This window comes from Meriones unguiculatus, chromosome 4 (assembly GCF_030254825.1).
Source record: "Meriones unguiculatus strain TT.TT164.6M chromosome 4, Bangor_MerUng_6.1, whole genome shotgun sequence".
Lineage (NCBI taxonomy): Eukaryota > Metazoa > Chordata > Mammalia > Rodentia > Muridae > Meriones > Meriones unguiculatus.
In genome coordinates, this window is record NC_083352.1 from 19,157,945 (window position 1) to 19,182,241 (window position 24,297).

Genomic DNA, 24,297 nt, shown 5'->3' on the forward strand with positions numbered 1-24,297 from the left:
ATTCCTCTTTGTGGGCAAATAGTAAATAGCTCATTGACTGAACATACTATATTTAAAATTTTTTATTTATTTATACATTGACGGATACTTAGATATGTTTTTGTTTTTGTTTTTTTTAGGCTATTATGATTGGATTCTTTTGGGAATTTTCACCTAGTGGACTTTTTGGTTTTGCTTTGCTTTGCTTTGGCTTTGGCTTCTTTTTGTTTTTTTTTTTTTGTTGTTGTTTTGTTTTTTTGTTTTTTTTTTGAGTCAGGTTTTAGATACATAGCCGTGGCTGGCCTCACAGGCACACTCAGCCTCCTAAGTGCTGAGATGGGAGGTTTGCATCGCTGCTGTGTCCAGCCTTGATCTTCTCTTCCTGCTGTACTCATGCACTCAGGTTCTGGAGTTTCTGTTTTCCCAAGAGGGCACGGGACACGACCGCCCTAGGAAGTCTCCCTGGGCTTCTGCTCTCAGGGGTCCTCTCCTCCACACTGGCACCCACAGGGGAGAAGGGTGAGCCTGGAGTCAAGGCAGCTAGCCTACGATCAAGGTTGGGCAAAAGGCGTTGGGGCTGTGGCTGTCCCATCAATACAGGGCCTCATTCCCAGCTTCCATACATAGCAGAGCTCTGTGGGAGCCGACGGGGAGTCATAGAATCCATGTTCTTGATGCTGCGTTGTGTCCTTAGACAGGTTAGTTTGACTTGTGACCTCAGCTAATTAAGGAGGATCAGCCTTAGATAATCTGGAGCAAGGGTCTTTCTTCTTTTCTTTCTTTCGATAAAAACAAAACAAAAAACCCAAACAGGGCTTCACTATGTAGACCAGGTTAGAGATCTGTGTGTCTGTACCTCCTGAGAGCACTGCCATACCTGGATTGTTTCTTTTTCATTGGGATGGAACTGGGGGCCTTGCACACATGAGGCAAGTGCTCTCCCACTCAGCCCCAGCTCCAGCTCTTTGGAGCAAGGGTTCTTAGCCAGGGTTCCACAGCCCTTTAAGACTGTGTGCTCACTGTTAGGTGTTATACATTCTTCTGGGGTGGGAGTCCAGGCCGTCAACAGCTTTTCCCAGGAACACGCTAAACAGGAAGGGTTCAGAACAGCTAACTGACAAGAGCCTAAAATACACAGCTCCTGGGGTGCCATTTCCTCCTGTCCCTGGGGAGGCACTTCCCTTATTCAGGGACCAGGAGACATGGTCTCTGTCCATAGGCCCACTGGGCTGTCAGGGTTCAGCCCAGGGAGCAGTGCCTGGCCTGGTGTCCCAGGGCTGGTCCACCCCCTAAGAAATGAGACCATCCTGGTCACCTCTGAGCCACGCTTGAGAACAGGGGGAGGAATGCCGGTCCCTGTGGAATCTGCCCTGGGGAGACAGCCTCGAGTGGCTCAGCTGCAGGAAACAGGGCAGGGAGAGGGGCTGGGGCCCCAGGGCTGCCTTGCTCCCATCTGCAGAGCATCAGTGGGGCAGGCGGGTGGGGTTCACAGGGGTGGGGGACGGGGAGGAAATGAGAATAAACACAAGTGAGCAGAGAGGGAAGAGGCGGGGGGCTGCCGCCTCAGCCCCTTGGCAGCCCATGAAGGGAAGTGACACAATGAGGAATGTGTTTCCCTCTGCCCGCCCCTGCATGGGGGTGGGAGGCAGATCCCTGAGAATGGCCAGACCCCAGCAGAGGCCAGGGGGCACATGCTGGATCAACAGAGGAGGGTGGGATGAAAGGGTGGAGCCTGGCAGTCAAGAGGGGGATACACAGGAAGGGCAGTCCTGGGCAGGGGGACTTACTCTGTCCTTTTGACTTGGCATGCAGGGAATCTAGGGCCAAGCCAGGCCCTTCCACATTCTCAGCATATGTCCAGCACTGGGGTATCTTGCCACAACTCTAGCTTTCTCTAGGAAGCTGGGCCCTGATGCTGGCTTTTCCTTCTTCCTTAAGGGGGCTCACTCTCATCTGAGTCTTTGGTGACACAAACCTCGTGGCTAAACAGAAATTTCATCTCTGCCTCTGGTCTCTCAGTGTCTCTTTTCCCAACAGGGACTGCACAAACAGGCCCCCTGGTGGGACAGGACAGCACCTCCCCATCCTGGACACCCATTTCCTCTTCCCAGCAGGGACATAGCTCAGTTAACTCTGTCCTGTCCATAAATCCAGAGCTGTCTCCAAGCCTGTTTGTATGTAGACCCAGGTTGCCTTGCCTCTGTTTGAAACTGGCAGGGATGGCAGAGCTTTGGAAACCAGGTTGAGCCCAGATATCTTTGTCAGAGTTGTGTCTTCTTCTCTGAGGAGTGGCCTATCTTCACTCACTGCTTCTTAGTTCCCTGGGCTCTTTTAGGTAGGAGCAGAGAAGATCCTTAGTGCCCTACACATTCCCAGATGTAGGTTGTGTTGGCTTCGAAAGCGTGGGGTTTGTGGAGCCTTGGGTGTGTGGGTCATGATCTGTAAATCCTAGGCATCACAGCATAGAAGACAGTGCAGAAGCTGATTTGGCCAGTATCTGGTTTGGCCCTCCGTGCAGAGGCCTGTATGGTAGGTATTGGCTGGTGCCATTAGCTAGGCCCTAGCTTGTCCTCCTGGCTGGGAACTAGCTGCAGCACCCTCCTAGGGTGGGGGCAAGAGTTCAGTTCCTGCCTCAGTGGTGTTTGAACCACTGGACCAGGGGTCAGAGGCTACTGTGAGAGTCACCTGTGGTAGGCTTCTCCATGTGGAGTGGGGTGGTCCCTAAGAGCCATCATCTATCCTGCTGTGACCTGCTCAGCCTGGAGACAGCTTCCTGGCCGCCTCCTGGCAGCAGGGGGTAGATAAGATGTCCTTTTGGGGAGGCAGGGCTGAAGACATCACACAGTTTTATTAACCCTAGGCCTCATCTGGACCCATGGTTGGCAACCTTGAAGCTGTAGATGGGCATTGCTGACCCAACAGCTTCCCTTCCTGCTTCCTTATAGGCTCCAGAGAGAGAGAGAGAGAAAGATCTGTAGGAATATGGTAGTGTAAAATCCCTCTGCTGCCTGGGTATAGCCGTTTGCAAAGTCTTCCCAGAATAGCCTTGTAAGGTCCCTGAGTGGCTCTGGCGAAGGTGGGAAACTAAGTCTCCTTATCACTGATGCAAAGCTTTCTCCTATTTCCCCATCCAAAGCCCTTCCTATCACATCTCTTGCTTCCTGTACCATCCAGGATATGTTGACATAAAACACAGCCCTTGTCCCAAGAGTAAGAGATAGTTCATTCTGAAGCACAGATGAGTAACCATGGTCTAGGAATGGATTCTGCTTGTTCTAAATGACATGTTCCACCATGGACGAGGCAACATAAACTTTATAGTCCCAGAACAAAGAAATCCATAAATCAAAGCATTTACCAAATTAGTGAAAACAGTAAGTAGGCCTTATAGCAAAGTGGAAAAATCAGGTGTTACGGGCCTCAGATACTATCTGATGACATTCTTAGCTTTAGGTTCTGCTAAGTTACAAAGGTCTTAGCTGATAGTCAAAAGGAAGTTAGGCTGGATACCAAGATAGCGGATAGGTGGCTATTAAGGGAATTAAAGATAGCCCAAGATAATTGTGGCTTTTCATTTGCAACACAACTCCTGTGTCATCATAAGACAAATGAATCATGAATTGGTCCATAGGGTCTGCAACACAGATTTGTTCTTTTTCCCAGGACTTTAGCGTTCAAACATTTCTCTGACCATAGTCTTTATTGGTGGCCAGAGAGGCTGACGGGGCCTCTTGGGTGGCTGTGTAGGAAAGCTGACTTAGAAGGAAACCAAGCCCCACAGAAAATGGGCACCTGTGGTGACAGAATGCCCCACCCAAGGAGCAGGGCAGCCCTCAGACAGAAGTGTGAAGGCTTCCCTGCTGCTTCCCACAGGGACTTGAGAAACAATGTCATCAGCACTGTGCAGCCTGGAGCCTTCCTAGGTCTGGGAGAGCTGAAACGCTTGTGAGTGACACGTCCTGCCCCACCCTACCCCCCCCCCCGCCCTCTCCTTATCCCCAAAGAAATTCCCAGATACCATGAGCAACCAACCCTAGTACCCACCCACCCTGCCCCGTTTCTTTTTAGACGTCAGTTGTCAGTTCTCTACTCTGTACATTGGCTAGGGCCAAGTGTGGGGGTGTTTCTAGCTTGCTGTGGCACTGGGCCCAAGCCTACTGCCCACATAAGGTCCAGCTGAATGTCCCTCCCAGAAGAGATGCTTTGTCCTGTCTTATTGTGGACTTGCTGAGAGTGTGTGTCTCTCTCTAGAGATCTCTCAAACAACCGGATTGGCTGTCTCACCTCTGAGACATTTCAAGGCCTCCCCAGACTTCTCAGACTGTAAGTGACGAGCTTCTGAGAGATGGGGGGAAAGTGAGGAAGAAGGGGGGAGGGCTTAGGAAGAAGAAGCCTGCATTAGAGCCTTTCTCCTGGCCCAGGGAGACCCATGGGTCTTGTTCTTCCCACCCTCTGCAGAAACATATCTGGAAACATCTTCTCCAGTCTGCAACCAGGGGTCTTTGATGAGCTGCCAGCCCTTAAGGTTGTGTGAGTATCTTTCCTAGCACAGGAACAGCCCTCACCCACCCCACCCCCATCCCCTTCCTCTGCCCAAAAGGGAGTAATCTGGAACCAGGAGACTCTGAAGAACAAACCTCAGCCCTTGCTTTATCCCTAGAGAAACTCCCAGATCCACCACCCTACACTGTCCCTTCTCAAACTCCTACTCTCCACTCAGCACATTGACTGGGGCCAACTGCGTGGCCCTTTCTAGCCCGAGGGGCATGCATCATGCCTGCTGACTAGGCAGACTGCCAGAAATGCCTTCAAATTAATCCACCCCTGGGCAGCAGTGTACCCACGTACCTGAGGTTGTCTTCTCTAGCCCTTACCTGCTTAGTTTCATCCCCATGAGCCCACACTGTTCCTTGTACCCGCCTTGCAGGGACTTTGGTACTGAGTTTCTGACCTGTGACTGCCACCTGAGCTGGCTGCTGCCCTGGGCCCGGAATCACTCCCTGCAACTGTCGGAGCACACGCTCTGCGCCTACCCAAGTGCCCTGCACGCCCAGGCCCTGAGCAGCCTGCAGGAGCCCCAGCTCCGCTGTGGTGAGAAAGCTGTCCCAGGCCCCAAAGAGTGGCTCCCTCACCCATGGCTTGCTAGGTCAAGGCTCTCTGGGCCCCATGTGTGGTTATTTGATGGCTGTGTTTTCCAGGCCTTCCTCTTCTGACCAGCATGCTTCAACCTCTTCTGGGGCCCTTTGCTTGTTTATATTCTCATCTGCTCTCCCCATCTGGGTAACACCACTGTATCCTCCCCTGAGTTCCCTTTATCTGGGAGGGATCACTAGAGGTAGAGGGTCTGGGCCTACTCTATGGGATCCCACTCTCAGCATGTGTTGAAGTACATCGAGCTAACAGATTGCACTACCGGAGCCAGTCCCTGGCATGGGCTCACACGTGCTCACGCTCAGGCCTCATCGCTGACGTCTCACCTACAGAAGGGGCTCTGGAGCTGCACACGCATTACCTCATCCCATCCCTACGTCAAGTAGTGTTCCAGGGTGACCGTCTGCCCTTCCAGTGCTCTGCCAGCTACTTGGGCAACGATACCCGAATCCACTGGTACCACAACGGAGCCCCCATGGAGAGTGATGAGCAGGCTGGCATCGTCCTTGCGGAAAACCTCATCCATGACTGCACCTTCATCACCAGGTACAGGCCCTGCTGTCCCTTCTTAGTCAGGGCCATGGACAGGGGTGGCCACAGTTTCCATTCCCCTCCAGACATGCTTCTGGGAAATGCAAAGAGAGCAGGAGAGGAGGAAAAAGGGGAGGAAGATTATAGAGAGCTACTAAGCATTCATGAATGGTCTGCCTAGAGGTGAGAACTAGAGCCTCCCTCTAAAACATAAATAGTATATAAAATGAGGCTAGGTGGTGCTCTAGCCAGGAGGAAAGGAGTATGTATGCACATGTGTCTCTTATTCCATTAAAGGAAGACCCTGGACTGGTGTCCTAGGACAGGACATAGGTTAGATGGGCTGTCTGTCCAGGGGCCATGGAGGAGAGGACTGGGCTGGGCCTGAGAGTGCTCACCAACTGTCTTATTCTGCTGTCTAGTGCTCTGATAATACCATGTCCAAAAGCAACTTGGGGAGGAAAGGAAGGGAGTCAGGGCAAGAACTTGGGGAGGAAGCTGGAGGCAGGAACCGAAGCAGAGACCACAGAGGAGCAGTGCCCCCAGCCCCCATTCTTAGCCTGCTTTCTTAAACAACCCTGGACCACCTGCCCAGGAGTGGCAGCACCGACAGTGGGCTGGGCCCTCCCCATCAAACATTTCTCAAGAGAACGCTCCCACAGACTCGCCTATAGGCCACCGTGATGGCAGCATTTTCTCCGTTAAGGTTCCATCTCCTCCCTAGCCCGTGTCAAGTTGACAAAAACAAGCAAAACCCAGAGACACCTAACCAGCGCACCAAGCCCGTTCCCCCACCCCTCCCCTGCAGTGAGCTGACCCTGTCTCACATCGGCGTGTGGGCCTCAGGTGAGTGGGAGTGCTCCGTATCCACGGTCCAAGGCAACACCAGCAAGAAGGTGGAGATAGTCGTGCTGGAAACGTCCGCCTCCTACTGCCCTGCGGAACGAGTGACCAACAACCGTGGGGACTTCAGGTCGGCTGCTTCGCCTTATAAACATCCGTCCTCCCTTCCCCCACTCCGCTCCTACACCTGCACCCTCTGAAAGCACACGTGACTCGGGGAACCCAGTCACTTTCTTCCTCCAGTCCCAAGAACTCCCTTTTGTCATTTAGCTCACGGTCTTGCTCTTGCGTCTCAGGAAGATGACCATCTTTTAATGACTTTTTGGTTTTTTATATAATTTATTTAATTTTTATTTTATGTGCATTTGGTGTGGTGGTGTCGGATCCCTTGAAATTGGCATCACAAACAGTTGTGAACTGCCATGTGGGTGCTGGGCATTGAACCCTGGTCCTTTGGAAGAGCAGACAGCACTCTTAACCACTGAGCCATCTCTCCAGCCCCGATGACCGTCTTTTAATTGCTTCCTCCCATTTGATATGCAAACTTTGTCACATTTGAGTTCTGGGGGCCCTGTCTGTATGAAGGGCAGGTATTATCTCCAAACTGTAGAGCTGAAAATACCAACCTCCGGGGGAGGGGAGGGGCGGCAATCAGCAATTCATCCAATAAATGGAAGAACTTGTCTGTAAACCCAGATCCCTGCATTGCACCCCCATGTATTGCCTGCAGTAGCATTGTCAGAACAAGCTGAGAGAAAGCTGAACTGAGGAACCCCTTGAAGGCTGCCAGGACATCCTTTACTGCATCCTTCACCAAACCCCAAGGGTCTGGTGTCACAGTCTTGGGTAGGGGTTGAGAGGGGAGGGCTTTCGTCTCAAGGAACATTGGTCATAGCAGCTTCCAACCTCTACCTCTAGGTGGCCCCGAACCTTGGCTGGCATCACGGCTTACCAGTCCTGCTTACAGTATCCCTTCACCTCTGTGCCCTTAAGTGGGGGAGCCCCGGGGACCCGAGCCTCACGACGGTGTGACCGAGCTGGCCGCTGGGAGCCGGGGGACTACTCCCACTGTTTGTACACCAATGACATCACTCGGGTGCTCTACACCTTTGTGCTGGTGAGGCAGGGGTTAACCTCCCTACCCCCAACTTTGATTCCTGGGATTGGGTGGGGTGGGGCCTGATACTTCATGGGGGAGGCTGTACCTCTGCTCTCAGGTGTGCATTAAGAATGGGTACAGCTGCCAGGCATGGTGGCACACGCCTTTAATCCCAGCACTCAAGAAGCAGAGGCAGGTGGGTCTCAGAGTTCAAGGCCAGTCTGGTCTATGGAATGAATTCTGGGACAGCCAGAGTTATATAGTGAGCCCCTGTGGAGTGGATACAGCAAGGGCCATTGGCTGACACCTTTTCCCATGGTGCTGTCCTCCAGCTTGTCTTTTCCTGGGGCCAGGCCTCCACCCCATTCTATCTTCTCTGTCCACTATTGCATTGATTTACACCCTCATTGTCCTTAAGCTAACCCTAGGCTTGACCAGCCTAGGGTTGTGATGCTCAGAGATTTGTGCACTTTTAATCATGATGGTCTCAGTAGATAGTCTTGGCCTCCTCTTCTGTGTTGTGGCCCAGGGTTCTAGGGGCCAGTTCTTGGACAGAAAAAGGAAACCAGGCTGATCTTCTCTTTTCCCCCAATACGCCCAGATGCCCATTAATGCCTCCAATGCATTGACCCTGGCCCACCAGCTTCGAGTGTACACTGCAGAGGCTGCCAGCTTTTCAGACATGATGGATGTAGTCTATGTGGCCCAGATGATCCAGAAGTTTTTGGGTTATGTTGACCAGATCAAAGAGGTGAGTTGATTCAACTTCTCTTCTGAGCCCACTGGAAGCAGTTCTTCCGGCATCTCAGGCCTCACACACACCAGCCCTGGATCCCAGATACCACTCCTGTCCCCAGTAACCGCCCTACCTCCCTCCTCCCCTCCCTCAGCTGGTGGAGGTAATGGTGGACATGGCCAGCAACCTGATGCTGGTGGACGAGCACCTTCTGTGGCTGGCCCAGCGGGAAGACAAAGCCTGCAGCGGCATTGTGGGCGCCCTGGAGCGCATTGGAGGAGCTGCCCTTAGCCCTCATGCCCAGCACATCTCTGTGGTACTGTAGGTTGGAGTGGGAGGGACTCTTCGGGGGCTAGCTGGGGGAGTGGAGCCTGAGAGTGGTGAGCCATAGGTCGGAAGTGCTTCCCTCTCCTCAGGCTCTGGGGGCATGGTGGCAAGCAAGGCTCAGCTGTGTGTGAACTGTCAGGGTAGTGCAAAGGAGAGAGTGGCAATGATGGTGAAACTGTGTGGACCTTTCTGGACCTCGGGAACTGAGTTGAGGTTTATCTTGATGGAAGTCAACTGGGATGGAAGAGTCCTGAAAGTGAGTCCAAGGGAAAGGAAGGCTTTGTTTCAGGGAGGACAGTGCTCAATGGGATGAGTACTGGAAGTACACAGATGGCCAGTGACATTTCTAAACTGGTAGAATGAAGAAACTTGATAGACAGTCTGTGTATAAGATGTTCTGCTATGCTGAGCATGGTGGCGCATATCTGTAAGCCCAGCACTCTGGGAGGCAGAGGCAGGCAGATCTCTGTGAGTTCGAGGCCAGGCTGGCCTACAAAGTGAGTCCAGGACGGCCAAGGTTACACAGAGAAACCCTGTCTCAAAAATTAAAAAGAAAGAAAAAGAAAAAAAAAGATGTCATGCTAGATAGCTAGATACTTGGGGATACGCAGGGGGTAGACATGGGTCCTGCTTGACAGCTGAGGGGGTGACAACAGAAACAGCAGGTAGAAGATAGGGAGCATGTGAAAGCTCACAAGGGAAGGAGAAGGCCTATGACCAGAAGGTATGTGCACACGTACATGTGGGTGACTCTATGTCCCATGTAAGACTTCCCATGCTCTGAAAAGACACTGAGGAAATAAAGGATAAGGGGGGGGGGAACAGCTAAAGTAGATCTGAAGTGAGGAAACGTGTTGTCTTGGGCAGAAGACCACCATATCTCAGTCACTGGGTGACAAATTCCCTGTCCCTAGAACTCAAGAAATGTGGCGTTGGAGGCCTACCTCATCAAGCCTCACAGCTATGTGGGCCTGACCTGCACAGCCTTCCAGAGGAGGGAGGTAGGAGTGTCAGGCATGCAGCCAGGTGGCCCTGGCCAGAATGTCCCACTGGAGCCCGAACCCTTAGCTGATCAGCAACTCCGCTTCCGCTGCACCACTGGGAGGCCCAACATTTCTCTGTCATCCTTCCACATCAAGGTGGGCACCGGGGGAGGGCAAGAGTATGGGGTGAGGACCAGGAGCTGAGGAGGGTGGTCCTGAGACACAGGTCTCAGTTGGGGGAGGTGGGTGTGAGAGGAGGTAAGAGGTGGGAGGAGGGACAGCACAGGAGACAGGAAGGGGCTGGGAGACATCAAATCCCGGGGATGCTGAGTATCTCTGAGGACCTCCTATGTCCCCTCAGAATAGCGTGGCCCTGGCCTCCATCCAGCTGCCCCCCAGCCTGTTCTCAACCCTTCCGGCTGCCCTGGCTCCCCCAGTCCCTCCAGATTGCACCCTGCAACTGCTGGTCTTCAGAAATGGCCGTCTTTTCCGCAGCCATGGCAACACTTCCCGTACTGGAGCAGCTGGGCCTGGCAAGAGGCGTGGTGTGGCCACCCCAGTCATATTTGCAGGAACCAGTAAGGGACCAACTTCCTGCACGTCGTCTATCTGTCTTGCCCCTTTCATGTCTGTGGCGCCCCACTGCCCTGGTGCAGTTGGCAGAGGATAGCAGAAACCTTACCATATCTCAAGGGGGGTGGGAGTGGAGATGGCCTGTCAAGGAAGAGATTGATGGTGAGAATAGGCTTGGAGGGACATGGTTTTATATCCCAGACAAAGGACAGTTTTATATCCTAAGCATATGACTTACCAGAAAGCCTGTAGGCACAAAGCCTCAATTCTTTCCCTCCACACCAAACCCCAGGCTTCTTACACTGCCACACATGGCAATATGGCATGAGCGCATCCCGGAAGCATGTACCACCTTTGGTGTTATAACCTGAGGGCCATGGCCTTCCCTGCAGAGGCCGCTGCCTCCCTGAATAGCAGAATACTTGAATAATGCCCCTGAGCTACTCCAGCCAGAGGCTCCTTGCACTGCTGCATCAGTAGTCGTGGTGAGAAGTGTCCCAAAGGCAAGACAGCTGTGGCATTGAGGTTAGAGGTAGGACTGACACAGTAAACCCCGAGGGGAACTCAGAACTTCCAGACACAGCACATAGGCTAGAGGCTAGAGCAGGAGGGAGAATTGTGGTGGGGGAGAACCAACTGCCTTGTTTGCGGTGTGGTCCCCAAGGACTGAGTGGATCACTGTAGCCCTGTCCTTAACTTGTCTGTTCCATCAGGACCAGCACCCGCCCCCCCCCCACACCCACACACACACAAGCTACAGACGTGTGTCTTTCTCTCTAAGTCCCGCTTTCCTTCCATCTTCCAAACTCTGGGCTTACTCACCAGGCAACCTCCATCTACAATGCCATCTGAAAACACCACTGTACATGACTGGCTTATTATAATGTCTACCTTCTTGTACGTCCCATGCAGGGACTCCCGTGTGCCATGAACACACTGCCATCATTACCCCAGCACCCGTTTCTGTTCCTAAAATGGTATCTTTCCAGTCCGGGTGGGAACACTTGTTAAGTATCCAGCATGTGCCAGTTTCTGCTGGGCTCAGGTATGCTCGAGCTCAGACAGTTGTATTCTTGCCCTTAAGAGTGCACGCGTTGGGGCTGGAGAGACGGCTCAGAGGTTAAGAGCACTGGCTGTTTTTCCAGAGGAGCCAGGTTCAATCCCCAGTGCCCCCACACGGCAGCTCACAACTGTCTGTAATTCCAGTTCCAAGGAATCTGACACCCTCACACCAATGCACATAAAAGGGGGGGGGCACCAGCAGAGAGGCACTGTGCAAGTGGTTAGAAGTGAGCAACGGTGGAAGGTGCCTGGACCACGTAGTTCTGACATTCATCTGAGCTTAGTGAGGGGCCCAGGAGGCCTTCCTTGAAAACTCAAGTTTTTCTGAGACCTGAATGATAATTCATCAGAGGAAGGATCACTCGATGTTGTCATGGGTTAATGGGTGTATTAATGGAGAGATAGGGAGGCGGGGGTGAGGGCGTATGATGCATGTCACAGACACACTCTCCCACGTAGGCCTGCTTAGTTCCTTTCTCAGGTTTTTCTCCTGTCCCTATGTATCCCTCCTTCCTGATGCCAACTGCTCCTTTCAGGGATTCCTCCTGACTTGGCCTTTCCCTCCTTCCATGTTAGCCCTGGGCTCCTAGGGTGGCATGGCCCCCCACTGTTCTGCCTGTCTCTTCCTCTGAGACAGGGGAGTCTCCGCTGAGTCGCCCTGGGTAGACTGAACCCTAGGACAGCAGTATCCCTGCATGCTCTGCTTCACCACTCCCAGCAGCCTTCCTAACAACCTCGTGTGCCCGTGTGGACTTCGCTGTCCTTGCAGGTGGCTGTGGCGTAGGGAACCTGACTGAGCCGGTGGCTGTCTCACTGAGGCACTGGGCTGAAGGAGCTGATCCCATGGCAGCTTGGTGGAACCAAGAGGGGCCTGGAGGCTGGAGTTCCGAAGGCTGTAAGCTCCGCGTCAGCCAACCCAACGTCAGTTCCCTGTACTGTCAGCACTTGGGCAACGTGGCTGTGCTCATGGTGTGTGTAATGTGTGTGTGGAGGGAGGGATGTGGAGATGAACATGTGTGGGAGGCAGGGACTGTGGTACTTTGATCACTTGGAACCACAAGAAAATGCAGAAAGGACAGCAGCCTTGTGCTCCATTGCTGTCAGAGTTCATGGGAAATGACCCTCTAGCCTCTTCTACGCCTCTCTATCTTTCAAGAGGGATCTGGAACCATCTAGCTTGGCCTTCAGGTCCCACATATTTTTGGTATGTTTTGTTTGTTTGGTTGGTTTGGTTTGGTTTTTGAGATAGGATTTCTTGTAGCCCAGCCCACTGTCCAGCTATGGATAACCTTGAGTTGCTGATTCTATCCCCAAGCTCGGGGATAATAGGCGTGTATCACCATGCCTATTTTGACCTGAATTATTCTAGTTGAAAAGCAACTTTTCATCCCTTCTTCCAACTTTTGCTGCTACTGACACACAGCCATGTCACAGACAGTTTCCTTCCTCACAGCTCATCTGGGTTTTCTTGAATTTATTTTTATTTTATGTGCATTGGTGTGGTGTTTTGCCTACAAGCATGTCCATATGAGGGTGTCGGATCCTCTGGAACTGGAGTTGCAGACAGCTTTGAGCTGCCATGTGGGTGCTGGGAATTGAACCCGAGTCCTCTGCAAGAGCAGCCAGTGCTCTTATTCACTGAGTCATCTCTCCAGCACCCTATCTCTGAGTTTTCAACTGGGCCTCTGAAAAGAAGCCCCCAGAAAAGCAGAACTCTAGAAGAGGCGAGGTAGGCAGGAGGCCGCCTGTGTTCTTGAGCGGCTGTCTTCAAAGTTGCCTTCTACCTTCCCAATGGACTAAAGCATCTAGGTGCAGGTCCCAGGCTGGCTGGGAGTCAGGACAAGGGAAATGGCTTAGCACAGACCCGGACAACTCAATCCTTGTTTCCCTCTTTCCCAGGAGCTGAGTGCATTCCCACGGGAGGCAGGAGGCTCTGGGGCTGGACTGCATCCTGTTGTGTACCCCTGCACAGCTTTGCTGCTACTCTGTCTCTTCTCCACCATCATCACCTACATCCTCAACCACAGGTGAGAGCTGGTCCAGGGAGAGGAGGAGAGGCGGGTGGGGGGGAGGGGATGTCCCACTGCAGACTGGCAGATGTTTCTTCTTCAGGCAGGCCCACGTGAATTGTCCAGGCTCTGGGGTTGGGGCACACATTTTGGGGCTGGGGGTGAGGAGATGAAGGGTTTTCTCCCCGTTACACACAGTACATTTACACACATGCTCATTGGTAATTTATTTTCATTATCATCACCATCTGCCTGCCCCAGCCCTCACACCAGCTGCAATGGTCTTGAGACCCTATAGGGGGTTGGATAAGCTCATTAATAAAAGACTTTTTCCGGGGCAGCTCCATCCATGTGTCCCGGAAGGGTTGGCACATGCTGCTGAACCTGTGTTTCCACATGGCCATGACCTCTGCTGTATTTGTTGGGGGCATCACTCTCACCAACTACCAAATGGTTTGCCAAGCGGTAAGAAGGGGGAGGGGGACTCTAAAATGAGTGACTTCAGAGGAGGAGGGGAGCATAGCAAGAAAAATAAGGTTCATGGAACTCGCCCTCCCTGCCCAGGTCCCTGTTTTCTGTGCTAGCCTTGTAGGGTTGGGAGGGGTGGAGAGGATCAGTAATGGTCAGGGTAGCACGGAAATCACTGAAGGTGGGGCTTCAAAGTGGAGTGTGGGGGTCCCAGTGGAGGAGAGGTCTTGTGCCAGCCAGACAGTTATGCTTGGGTCCTGGAGGGTCCCTGGGGTGAGAGGAAGCCCTGGATGGAAGCAGAGAGGACACCAGCGAGGACCAGTACGATGAGTACCTGGGTGGGATGCTGGAGACATGGGGACAGTGAGAACATACTCGGCCATTGATATTCCAGGCTGTAGCCCAGTCAGCAGCTCAGGTCCCAAGCCTCAGTGCCTTGACCTTGTAGGTGGGCATCACTCTGCACTACTCTTCCTTGTCCACACTGCTCTGGATGGGGGTAAAGGCTCGGGTCCTCCACAAGGAGCTCACTTGGAGGGCGCCCCCTCCAGAAGAAGGGGATGCAGCACCATCAGGTCCTCGACCTATGCTCCGGTAAGTGCTTTCAGTTATCAGCTATGGGAGGGCCCGCAGGACGCAGGACAGGTGTAGCAAAGCTGGGGTGGGTGGGGGTGAACACAAGATCCCAGGGATCGCTCTCCAGAGGCAAGAGGCAAGCTTTGCAGGCCTGACAAAGGGAAGGAGGTGACAGCAAAGAGCATTGAGCAGGGACCCCCAAAACTTCCATGACAACCCTCACCCCGACTGCTTGCGGTCGGAGAGGACAATTTTGGTTCTTGTCCCATAGAACAGTTCTTGGCCAAATTCTAAAGAAGCTGCCCTACCCTTAGGGGCCTTACATCCCTGTCCCATCCTACCTCCCCGGATCACTCAGCCCCAAATGGGACAGGGGAAAAGACAGACACATCAATTGAGGGTTCTGAGCACCCGGTTGCCTTACCTCCAGGGCTCCGTCTCTCTGATCTTCAAACTGCCCTCCTCCCTCCCACCCCCAGGTTCTATTTGATTGCTGGAGGGATCCCCCTCATAATCTGCGGCATCACCGCTGCGGTCAACATCCACAACTACCGGGACCACAGTCCCTAGTGAGCACCACTCCTCCCTCCTGCCTCAACATCACCATCTACCTGTCCCAACCTTCACACCAGCCCCATGCCTGCTGATCCACCCAGCCAGAGAACCCCTGCATGTTGACCAAGCCAGGTCCTGCCTCACCTCTCTGCTTCCCACATCCTACCTCATCAACCGCCCAGCCTGTGCCCCGCCTCCAGGGCTCTCCCAACCCTTCATCCACTATCTCTGTCTCCCCCCCCAGTTGCTGGCTGGTGTGGCGTCCAAGCCTTGGCGCCTTCTACATCCCGGTGGCGTTGATTCTGCCCATCACCTGGATCTACTTCTTGTGTGCGGGCCTGCATTTACGGGGTCATGTGGCCCAGAATCCAAAGCAGGGTAACAGTAGGCTCGCTCTGGAGCCAGGGGAAGACCTGAGGGGTTCCACCAGGCTCAGGAGCAGTGGCGTCCTCCTGAGTGACTCTGGTTCCCTTTTGGCTACAGTTAGCGCAGGAGTAGGGACACCTGCGCCCCCAGAGGATGGTGATGGCGTATATTCTCCGGGAGTCCAGCTGGGGGCGCTGATGACCACGCATTTCCTGTACCTGGCTATGTGGGCTTGTGGAGCCTTGGCGGTGTCTCAGCGCTGGCTGCCCCGAGTGGTGTGCAGCTGTCTGTACGGTGTAGCAGCCTCAGCTCTGGGCCTCTTTGTCTTCACCCACCACTGTGCCAGGCGTAGGGATGTTCGGGCTTCCTGGCGCGCCTGCTGTCCTCCTGCTTCGCCCTCGGCCTCCCACGCCCCGCCCCGGGCCCTGCCGACTGCTGCGGAGGATGGATCCCCGGTGTTGGGGGAGGGACCAGCCTCCCTCAAGTCCTCCCCAAGTGGCAGCAGTGGCCGTGCACCGCCTCCCCCCTGCAAACTCACCAACCTGCAGGTAGCCCAGAGTCAGGTGTGCGAGGCGGGCGTGGCCGCCCACGGGGATGGAGAGCCAGAGCCCGTTGGCTCCCGCAGCCTAGCTCCCCGGCACCATAACAACCTTCATCACGGGCGCCGACTACACAAGAGTCGGGCCAAGGGGCACCGAGCCGGAGAGACTAGTGGCAAGAGCCGGCTCAAGGCGCTGCGCGCGGGCACGTCCCCAGGAGCTCCCGAGCTGCTGTCTAGTGAGAGCGGCAGCTTGCACAACAGCCCGTCCGACAGCTACCCGGGCAGCAGCCGCAACAGTCCCGGCGAGGGCCTTCCGCTCGAGGGTGAGCCCATGCTCACGCCGTCGGAGGGCAGCGACACCAGCGTTGCGCCGATCCCTGAGGCCGGGCGCGCCGCGCAGCGCCGCAGCGCCAGCCGTGACAACCTCAAGGGCGGGGGCAGCGCACTGGAGCGGGAGAGCAAGCGCCGCTCCTACCCGCTCAACACCACCAGTCTTAACGGCGCCCCCAAGGGGGGCAAATATGAGGATGCCAGTGTGACCGGTGCAGAGCCCATAGCGGGAGGATGCATGAAGACCGGCCTCTGGAAAAGCGAGACCACCGTCTAGGGCCAGGTTTAGCATGGGCCGGTCACACCGGCTTGTCACTCCCAGATCCTCGGTGGTTCAAGCCCTCTAGGGATGTGTAGGCTTGAAGTGGCCATGCTGATGGCTGCCCGTGGGCTCACCGTCTTTAGTTACCCAGGCTGGAGACGGAGAGGCAGACACTTGCCACTCGTCTGGTGGACTACCCCTCAGTAGGAGCGACAGACAATCCTAGACCGGTTGTGATGGCCAAGATGTTGGTGCCCTCCCAGGTAGGGATAAAAGTTCCGTCAGTCTAGTGGAAGAGCCCAGCCCAGGTAGGCTCAGGAAAGGAGAGGGAAACCTGGAAACTGCTTTGACCTCTTCCCGGCCTCACAGGGGTGCCAAGGTCCCAGGCCTCTTCCCAGGTTTTGGCTTGGGAAACCATCTTAGCAGATGAGCCAGGTGCCCTGCCAGGGGTGTGACAGGTGCTGCCTTTTCAGATTAACTATGCAAGGGGTGGGAGGAGTAGGGCCACGTGGTAGGCAGCTCTAGAGATCGGTAACACGGAGGGAGCTGGTGGGAAAGGTGCTCAGAGATGTAATCCCCAGGGAGTGGTACACAGTTCTTCCAGCAGAGTTCAGAACAAAACCTGAACTCTATACACCAGAGAAAGTGATGCCCCTGGTGCCTGAAGGCTCTAGGGGAGGGCTCTGATATTTGGATCTGGGCACAACCTATATAATGGTCTGAATGAGACTCCATTTAGCTGCTCAATTAAAGCACCCACCGCCTGCTCTCAGCCGCCCAACTCTGAGGGACTGAGGGAAAGTGCCTCCATGAGGCTTCTATGGCAAAGCCATGCTAATAATCCAATTTCTAACTCCAGTTAGAAAACTAAAGTGCCAAACCATCTCCCAACTCGCTGAAACCCAACCACACTCTGGGGCAGCATCTGGGTCCAAGTTGCTCAAGAGTCTCTGCTTTCACTGCTTGCTAAAAACTCCACTTTTCCCAACTTAAATTGCCTTTTACCACAGATCCACTTGGAAGTAGAGGAGTTCTTGGGCCCTGTGAAGCAGGAGGGAACCCAGGTCTGGTTAGGTGAGAGAACACAAGAATGGGGGAGGGAGGACCCAGCCTCCTTGAGATGGGTCCCATTATTTATGCTTGCTGCACAGACGATATTAGAGGGAAAAGCTTTGTATTACTCTTCCACATATGCTGGCTGCTGTTTACATACCCTGCCAATGCCTTAGCACTGGAGAGCTTTTTGCAATATGCCAGGGAAAGGGGAGGGAGGGAGGGAATGAAGTGCCAAAGAAAACATGTTTTAAAAGTTCTGGTTTTATACAATAGAATGTTTTCCAGCAGATGCCTCTTTGTTTTAATATATTAAAATCTTGCAAAGCCCTTTGAGCGACAGCTGTAGTCCAGCCATGGTCCTTTTGTTAATGTAGAAGATTTTGGGAATATTCAAAACTAGAGCCTAGACTAGACAGGGGCTAGGAATTGGGGTACCTGCTCATGGAATGCTTGAGATCACCAGGAATGCCAGCTCTTTCACAACAGCGACACATTTACTTCATACTAGGGCAGAACAGAACTGGGCAGATTCTTCAACAGGAAGCACCTTAAGAATAATCCATCCCAGATGTAGACAACCAACTCGCTCAGCTCAACTGCACCAAGGGATAGGACTTTTGCCCCTACTGCCATCCTCCCATCTTCTCTAGGACGTGTGTCCAATTAACTGCAAGGATCAATTAACTGCAAGGATACTCTTGGTTCCTTTAAACAAGAAAGGAAATATCCAAGGGTCATACTTCTTGCGATAGAACAGGCCTATCAATAAGCTGTAGTCAGAACTGAATGCACCTACAGAGTGTGCATCAGGGAGGGTTAGGGACACTCATGGCTGCCTCGCTTGCAGCTTGGGCTCTCTGAAAGTCTCTAACTTCCTGAGGGGTTCGCAAATATTGCTCTATCTCACTATCAGAAATGTTCTCGTCTCCAGTCACTACAGAAACAGGGGGTGTGGGATGGGTCCGTTTGGGGGGCTTCAACATGCAGGGTGGAAGGAGAAGGACAGGACTGGCAGGACGCTTCCTCTTGGGCAAATCCAAGGCACCGTCCTCTACCTCTTCTTGCTGTCCTTGCCCTTGCTGCTGTAATTCCTCGGTCTCCACCACCTCTGTTCCATCTCGAAAAGCCATTCGGAGCAGTATGTGGCGGTGCTGGAGAAGGTCTCCAATGTGTTTCACTACTGACCGCTTATCAAGTTTAAGAACTTGTAACCAGGCAAGCTGGCTGGCCATCTGAAGCAGCACAGCCTGGAGCTCCTGCAGACGAGAGGCAGCTGGGTAGGGCAGGTCCACGTTTGCCAATTTACAAAACCGGGCGAGAGAACACGTCAGTCGATCTGAAGGCCGCAGAGACTGCCATGCCAGGAAGGTGGCTGCAGTGATGATAGGCAAGGGATGCCGCCCAGTCACTAGCCATGTCTCATTTGCCAGCTCCACCAACAGCAAGGTGCGAGACAGCATCTTGTCTTTGTCTTCCACGTATTTGGGTGGCATGGATGGGGAAGCTTGGAACAGTTTGAAGCTAAAACAACCAAAGTGAGAGCCAAGTGAATGAATGATATGGGTGCCCTTCCAGGTTGAGAAGGGGAGCCCTCCCCAAATGGATGGCAAAGCTGTTTCATCCTAGAGATACCCAAGCTCATTGGGGAGAGAGATACTAAGAAAAGGGGGCAGACACTTGGCAGATGAAGGACACAAACAGTTGAGCACCTTGCTGTCTGAACAATTCCAATGTCCTCATTCACTTAGGATATGGCTAACCATTATTGTTTTCAAAAAACAAACAAGTAAACCCCCCCAAAACAAACAAACAAACAAACAAACAAACATAGGGTCTCATCATGCTGTTCAGGCTGGCCTAGAACTTCTGATCCTCTTGCTGCAGCCTCCAAATGCTAGGATTAAGAGTCTGTGCTACCATACTTGGTCAGCTATTTTGTGGTGTTATTTTGTTTTAAAGTATACTAGTAAAAAAAAATAAATAAAAATTTAAAAAAGGCAAACTAAGGATAGGAGTGCACACCTGTAATCCCAGCACTGAGAAGATGGAGACAAGATGATCACAAGTGCAAAGTCAGCCTGGGCTGTATGAGGCTGTCTAAAACAAAACAACAAAAAATGTCACTACTCAGCAATCAAAAATAAGGAAATCACGAAATTTGCAGGCAAATGGTAGCATCTAGAAAAGATCATTCTGAGTGAGGTATCCCAGAAGGAGAAAGACACACATGGTATATACTCACTCATATAGTCCTATAAGATATGATAAACATAATGAAATCTATACACCTAAAGAAGATAGACAAGAAAGAGGACCCAGGGTAAGATGATCAATCCTCACTTAGAAAGACAAATGGGATGGACATTGGAAGTAGGAGAAAACAAGTAACAGGACAGGAGCCTACCACAGAGGGCCTCTGAAAGACTCTGCCTAGCAGTGTATCAAAGCAGGTATGAAGACTCATAACCAAACCTTTGGCAGAGTGCAGGGAATCATATGAAAGAAGGGGGAGTTAGTATGACGTGGAAAGGATAGGAGCTCCACAAGGACCAAATATATCTGGGCACAGGGGTCTTTTCTGAGACTGACACTCCACCAAGGACCATGAATGGATATAACCTAGAACCTCTGCTCGGATGTAGCCCATGGTAGCTCAGTAACCAATTGGTTTCCCATAGTAAGGGGAACAGGGACTATTTCTGACAGGAACTCAATGGCAGGCTCTTTGGCCTCCCCACCCCCGAAGGGAGGAGCCGTCCTGCTAGGCCACAGAGGAGAACTTTGTAGCCAGTCCTGAAGATACCTGATAAAACAGGGTCAGATGAAAGGGGAGGAGGTCCTCCCCAATCAGTGGACTTGGAAAGGGGCAGGGAGGAGATGAGGGAGGGAGGGTTTGGAGGGAATGAGGAAGTGGGATACAGCTGGGATACAGAGTTAATAAAAAAAAAAAAAAAGATCCCACTAACACCTTAGCTTCCGACCTTGTTCTACCACTACCTAGTATCTCTGGACACCATGTGGAGGTGACCCTCCTGGAGTAGGGCTACTGCACACGTGACACATGGCCCCTGCCATCTAATTCCAATAACTGTTCCTGAGTGGCCCCACCCCTGCTTTATGAATGGCAGTTATTAGAAGGGATTTTCTTTCTTTTTTTTTTTTTTAAATTACCACAGTTCTGTGATGAAAAAGGGATTTGAAAATGACAGCACCTGGGAACTGTACAAACTGTATTAACCTCATTAGTAGTAAGCACAAAATAGGAGCGGCTCTCACATCCTGTGAGACAGGCTCTGGTAAGAGCCAGACACGGGTGAAAGAATGCACAGGATACATCCCAGCCCACTGTTCCCTCCTGGACACGTACCTGCCGCAGTAAGACTTCACCAAGTCTTCCAGGCACAGAGAGGGCACATCCAGCCCCAGGAGCTTCACTATCTGCATGTAGGTGCCGGAAAACACATCCAGATCCGCATACAACAAGGCACAGATGGTTCCCATGGTTAGGGGCCAGTTATGTTGCCGGCAGGTTATTAAGACACAGCATCCCACTAGCACTTCCTTCTTCTGGAGCCTGGCAGCACGAATGCCCGACAGCTGATAGGCCTTTCGGTAGTAGGAGACTGCTGTATCCTCAAATGTTTGTGGCAACTTGAGAATTCGACACAGGTCTCTTACCCGACGGAGGTCTGAGAAGACACGTAACAAGCAGAGAGGTCAAAGGAAGTAGTGTGTACCTACTAGCAAGTTCTGCTGGGGCTTAACTTACTTCTTTTAAACATGCCACACACACCGGATGTACCCTAATATGCCTTTTTGTGCTAACAGGGAACTTGGTGTGACCATGTGTTTTGGAGCCAGACCCTAGATCCTCAAGCATGCTAGGCAAGCTCTTTATTGCTAAGCCATGCTGCTAGCCCTTTAGACTGTGGTCCTTTTAATGGTTCACAACACTGGTGAAAAGGTCACAATCAATCCATCACTTTTATATGAGCTACTTCGACACTTTTTTTTGTACTGGGGATTGAACCCCAAGCCTTACACATGATAGGTGCATACTCTAACACCAACCTACCTCATAGCTTGAAGCCAAGCTTTTACTCAGGTTCCTTGAGGCTACTTTAAGCCCTGTGTAGACCCAAACCTTCATTTACCTCTATTCCTTTTGGTTTTTAAGACACACTTCAGTATGTAGGCTGGGCTGACCTCAAAGTCTCTGTTCTCCTGCCTCACCTCCCGAGTGCTGGGATCGCAGGCACACACCACGTCAATAACTATTTTCTTGTAGCCTACTTTATACCAACAAGGTATAAGGTACCTTATTTAAAATAAGAACATACACAGACGGATGAGGTCATCAAGACAACTGTCTTTAAAGCCACTGTGTCATAAAAGGTTGATTCTCGGGCTGGAGAGATGGCTCAGCAGTTAAAAAGCACTTGTTGCTCTTGCAGAAGATGTGGGGTTTGGTTCCCAGCATCCACATGGCAGCTCACAACTATCCATAACTCCAGTTCCAGGTGATCCAACACCCTCTTCTGACTCCGTGGGCACCACCCATACACATATACAAAGCACCACGATAAAATAGTAAAGAGTACAAATAAAAACAAAGCTGAAACTTAAAGTGGGGGAAGGGGGAAAGGCTCAATTCTCACCTCGTTGCTGGCTGCGACTGACTTGTTCGTTTTCCCCTGTGCTTCGAGAATATGCCACTTCTGAAAAATAGCAGACAACAAATAGCACAACTGGCTTCTGTTCATCACCTGACCACATAAGGCCACATAAGGAGACTTCAAGTTATTACTCAAATTATTACTTCCATCTCAGAGAAGATGCCATCCACATAAAAGTGAAAGCTTATCTGGTTTTTTAAAATGTCTTCAAGCAGCACCAAATCCGGAGACGGACAGGACAGAACTATATAAAGCAGCACCGCTGATTCCAATTTCCCAGTAATTTCTCTGGTGTGTTCAATTTTTGAGGGCTGCACTAGTCAAGGACGAAGGCAGTGGTTCTAAAACCTTTCTAATTTGGCGACCCTTTAATACAGTTCCTCATGTTGTGGTGACCCCCATCCAGAAAATTGTTTTTGTTACTTCATAACTGTAATGTTGCTACTGTTATGAATTGTAATGTAAATATCCAATACGCAGGATGACTCCTGGGTAAAAGTCGATCGACCCCACTGAGGTCACACAACCCACAGGTTGAGAGCCGCCATACTAGAGCAATGGCGTGAAAGGAAAGGAGCATTTTGCCTATTAGTGCTAAAAACTACGATGGGATAATGGTTCATGTTGTGTTTCCAAATAATTTACCGGCAATGCTTCAACACTGAACAAGTCTGACATGATGAGTGAAACCTTTCCGTTTCATTCATTCACTATCCAGTATACCCACTAAATGCCAGACACACCGTAATAAGTACTGGGAAAATAGATGAGGGCACCCTCTTCCAGCTAGTTTGTTTACCTAAGCTAGCTTCTCCCACATTTAACTGTGCGCATGACCAAGAAAAGGAGGAGCTAGGGAGAGGAATGAGGGTTTAAGCACTCCAACGCCCCGGGCTGTCCCCAGGGTCCGGGGACAGACGCCAGTACCTCTGAGGTTGCCTTCGTCGCTGAAGGTGGTAGTGAGGACCCCTTCGGTGACCACGCAACCGCAGTCGGAGCACACCAGCTGGCTCTGAGTATAATGTGAGTCTTCCACGAGCTCAGAGGAGCCGCAGTCCGGGCAGCGGCTGCCGTACGGCATCTCACCAGTTGTCAAGAACCGCGGTAAACACGCCGGCACCCATTCCTGAGAATATATAACTGTGCGGCAGCCGGAAAGTGGAAGGGCCCTTATTCTAGATGCACCCTTTCTTTCCGGTCAGTTGGACAACAAGCTAGTGGTTTGCTCCGCCCCTCGGCCGCACGCCACTTTCGGTCTTCTCTATGGGCTCGGGTAGAAACATGAGTTAGAAAGGGAGGTTCCTGGGCTTACCCGTGTCTCAAGTTCTCTGGTTGGGCCACTTTGGGAATTGACACATGTCACAGATGAGGAATTGCTGTCTACAAAACACTGTTTGTCTTTTAAAAAATTATTTAGCTTATTATTTATTTTGAGACAATCTTCCTTATGTAGCCCAGGCTGACCTAGAATACTGATCTATTTGCCTCTTCCTACCACTTGCTGGGATTACAGGCTTGTGCCACCTTGCTTGATTTAACCTCCTTTTAAAAGTTAAGTGGAATCAGTTTCTCTCTAGTAAGGAATGTTAAGTTGATCATAGTAAAAAATAGATCATTCTGCAGTGAGAGAACAGTAAATTGTGTTCTATTTTATGGAACTGCCTCCCCATACAACTTCTCTCTTTCAAACTCCTTTTTGTGGTTGTTTTTCAACTATAAAATGGGAGAATTGAGACAGACACGATGGTTCACACCTGTAACCCTAGTGCTCAGAAAATGAAGGCAGAAGAATCAGACATTCAAGGTCAGCCTCCTCTATATAACAAGTTGGAGACCAGTCTGTGCTACATCAAACCTTGTCTCAAATAAATCAAAATAGTTAGGTATGTTGGCATACCCATTTAATCCTAGCATTCAGGAGACAGACAGTTTGATAGTTGGGAGCTGTTTGATGTGGGTACTGGTAACAGAACTTGGTTCTTTTGCAAGAATAGCAGGTGTTCTTAACTGCTGGGCCGTCTCTCCAGCCTCTGCAATTCCACATTATCTTATAAACAAGTCCTAGTTACACACTCTGGGAGTAGACTTTCAGGGCTATTTTGGTAATAGTGATGGACTATCAGTATTCTGGGTTTGATACTTAGCAAGAGAGAGAGAGAGAGAGAGAGAAGTTT

General features: G+C 51.7%; 2 protein-coding genes across 4 annotated transcripts in view; one reads left to right on the forward strand and one right to left on the reverse strand.

The window, feature by feature from the left end:
• Adgra2 (adhesion G protein-coupled receptor A2) overlaps window positions 1-17,564 on the forward strand; it is a 39,874-nt gene extending 22,310 nt beyond the window's left edge. The window contains exons 3-19 of one of the 2 annotated variants that reach the window (XM_060381561.1): window positions 3,853-3,924; window positions 4,231-4,302; window positions 4,438-4,509; window positions 4,907-5,070; window positions 5,463-5,676; window positions 6,470-6,634; window positions 7,423-7,621; window positions 8,205-8,354; window positions 8,494-8,655; window positions 9,581-9,805; window positions 10,011-10,227; window positions 12,054-12,253; window positions 13,184-13,311; window positions 13,635-13,758; window positions 14,210-14,355; window positions 14,817-14,906; window positions 15,137-17,564. In XM_060381561.1, coding sequence (XP_060237544.1) covers window positions 3,853-3,924; window positions 4,231-4,302; window positions 4,438-4,509; window positions 4,907-5,070; window positions 5,463-5,676; window positions 6,470-6,634; window positions 7,423-7,621; window positions 8,205-8,354; window positions 8,494-8,655; window positions 9,581-9,805; window positions 10,011-10,227; window positions 12,054-12,253; window positions 13,184-13,311; window positions 13,635-13,758; window positions 14,210-14,355; window positions 14,817-14,906; window positions 15,137-16,406 — 3,670 coding nt within the window. In that variant the 3' untranslated portion in view covers window positions 16,407-17,564. Of the gene's footprint in view, window positions 1-3,852; window positions 3,925-4,230; window positions 4,303-4,437; window positions 4,510-4,906; window positions 5,071-5,462; window positions 5,677-6,469; window positions 6,635-7,422; window positions 7,622-8,204; window positions 8,355-8,493; window positions 8,656-9,580; window positions 9,806-10,010; window positions 10,228-12,053; window positions 12,254-13,183; window positions 13,312-13,634; window positions 13,759-14,209; window positions 14,356-14,816; window positions 14,907-15,136 lie in introns of those variants that run through there. The other variant, XM_060381562.1, reaches the window with a different exon arrangement.
• Window positions 17,565-17,690: 126 nt separating this feature from the next.
• Window positions 17,691-23,324, reverse strand: Brf2 (BRF2 RNA polymerase III transcription initiation factor subunit). Of its 2 annotated transcripts, XM_060381564.1 has the most exons (5): window positions 23,051-23,324; window positions 22,106-22,165; window positions 20,815-21,136; window positions 19,470-19,544; window positions 17,691-18,968 (listed from the first exon to the last, which is right to left on the reverse strand). In XM_060381564.1, exons 1-5 carry the CDS (start codon window positions 23,202-23,204, stop codon window positions 18,254-18,256), a joined length of 1,326 nt encoding a protein of 441 aa, XP_060237547.1. In that variant the 5' UTR covers window positions 23,205-23,324; the 3' UTR covers window positions 17,691-18,253. The 2 variants fall into 2 exon arrangements, with proteins under 2 accessions (XP_060237547.1, XP_021495587.2); XM_021639912.2 differs by lacking the exon at window positions 19,470-19,544 and having other exon boundaries at window positions 23,051-23,322.
• Between the last annotated feature and the right edge of the window lie 973 nt (window positions 23,325-24,297).

Bases quoted from the DNA above. Each gene is read 5' to 3' on its own strand.
- Brf2 (XM_060381564.1), bottom strand. From the start codon at position 23,204: ATGCCGTACGGCAGCCGCTGCCCGGACTGCGGCTCCTCTGAGCTCGTG. The intron at 19,545-20,814 runs GTACGTGTCCAG...GTTTTGTTTTAG, and splicing joins GTGAAGTCTTACTGCGGCAG to ACAGCCTCATACAGCCCAGG. The intron at 18,969-19,469 runs GTGTGCACTCCT...TGGTTGTTTTAG, and splicing joins TCTCAGTGCTGGGATTACAG to CTTCAAACTGTTCCAAGCTT.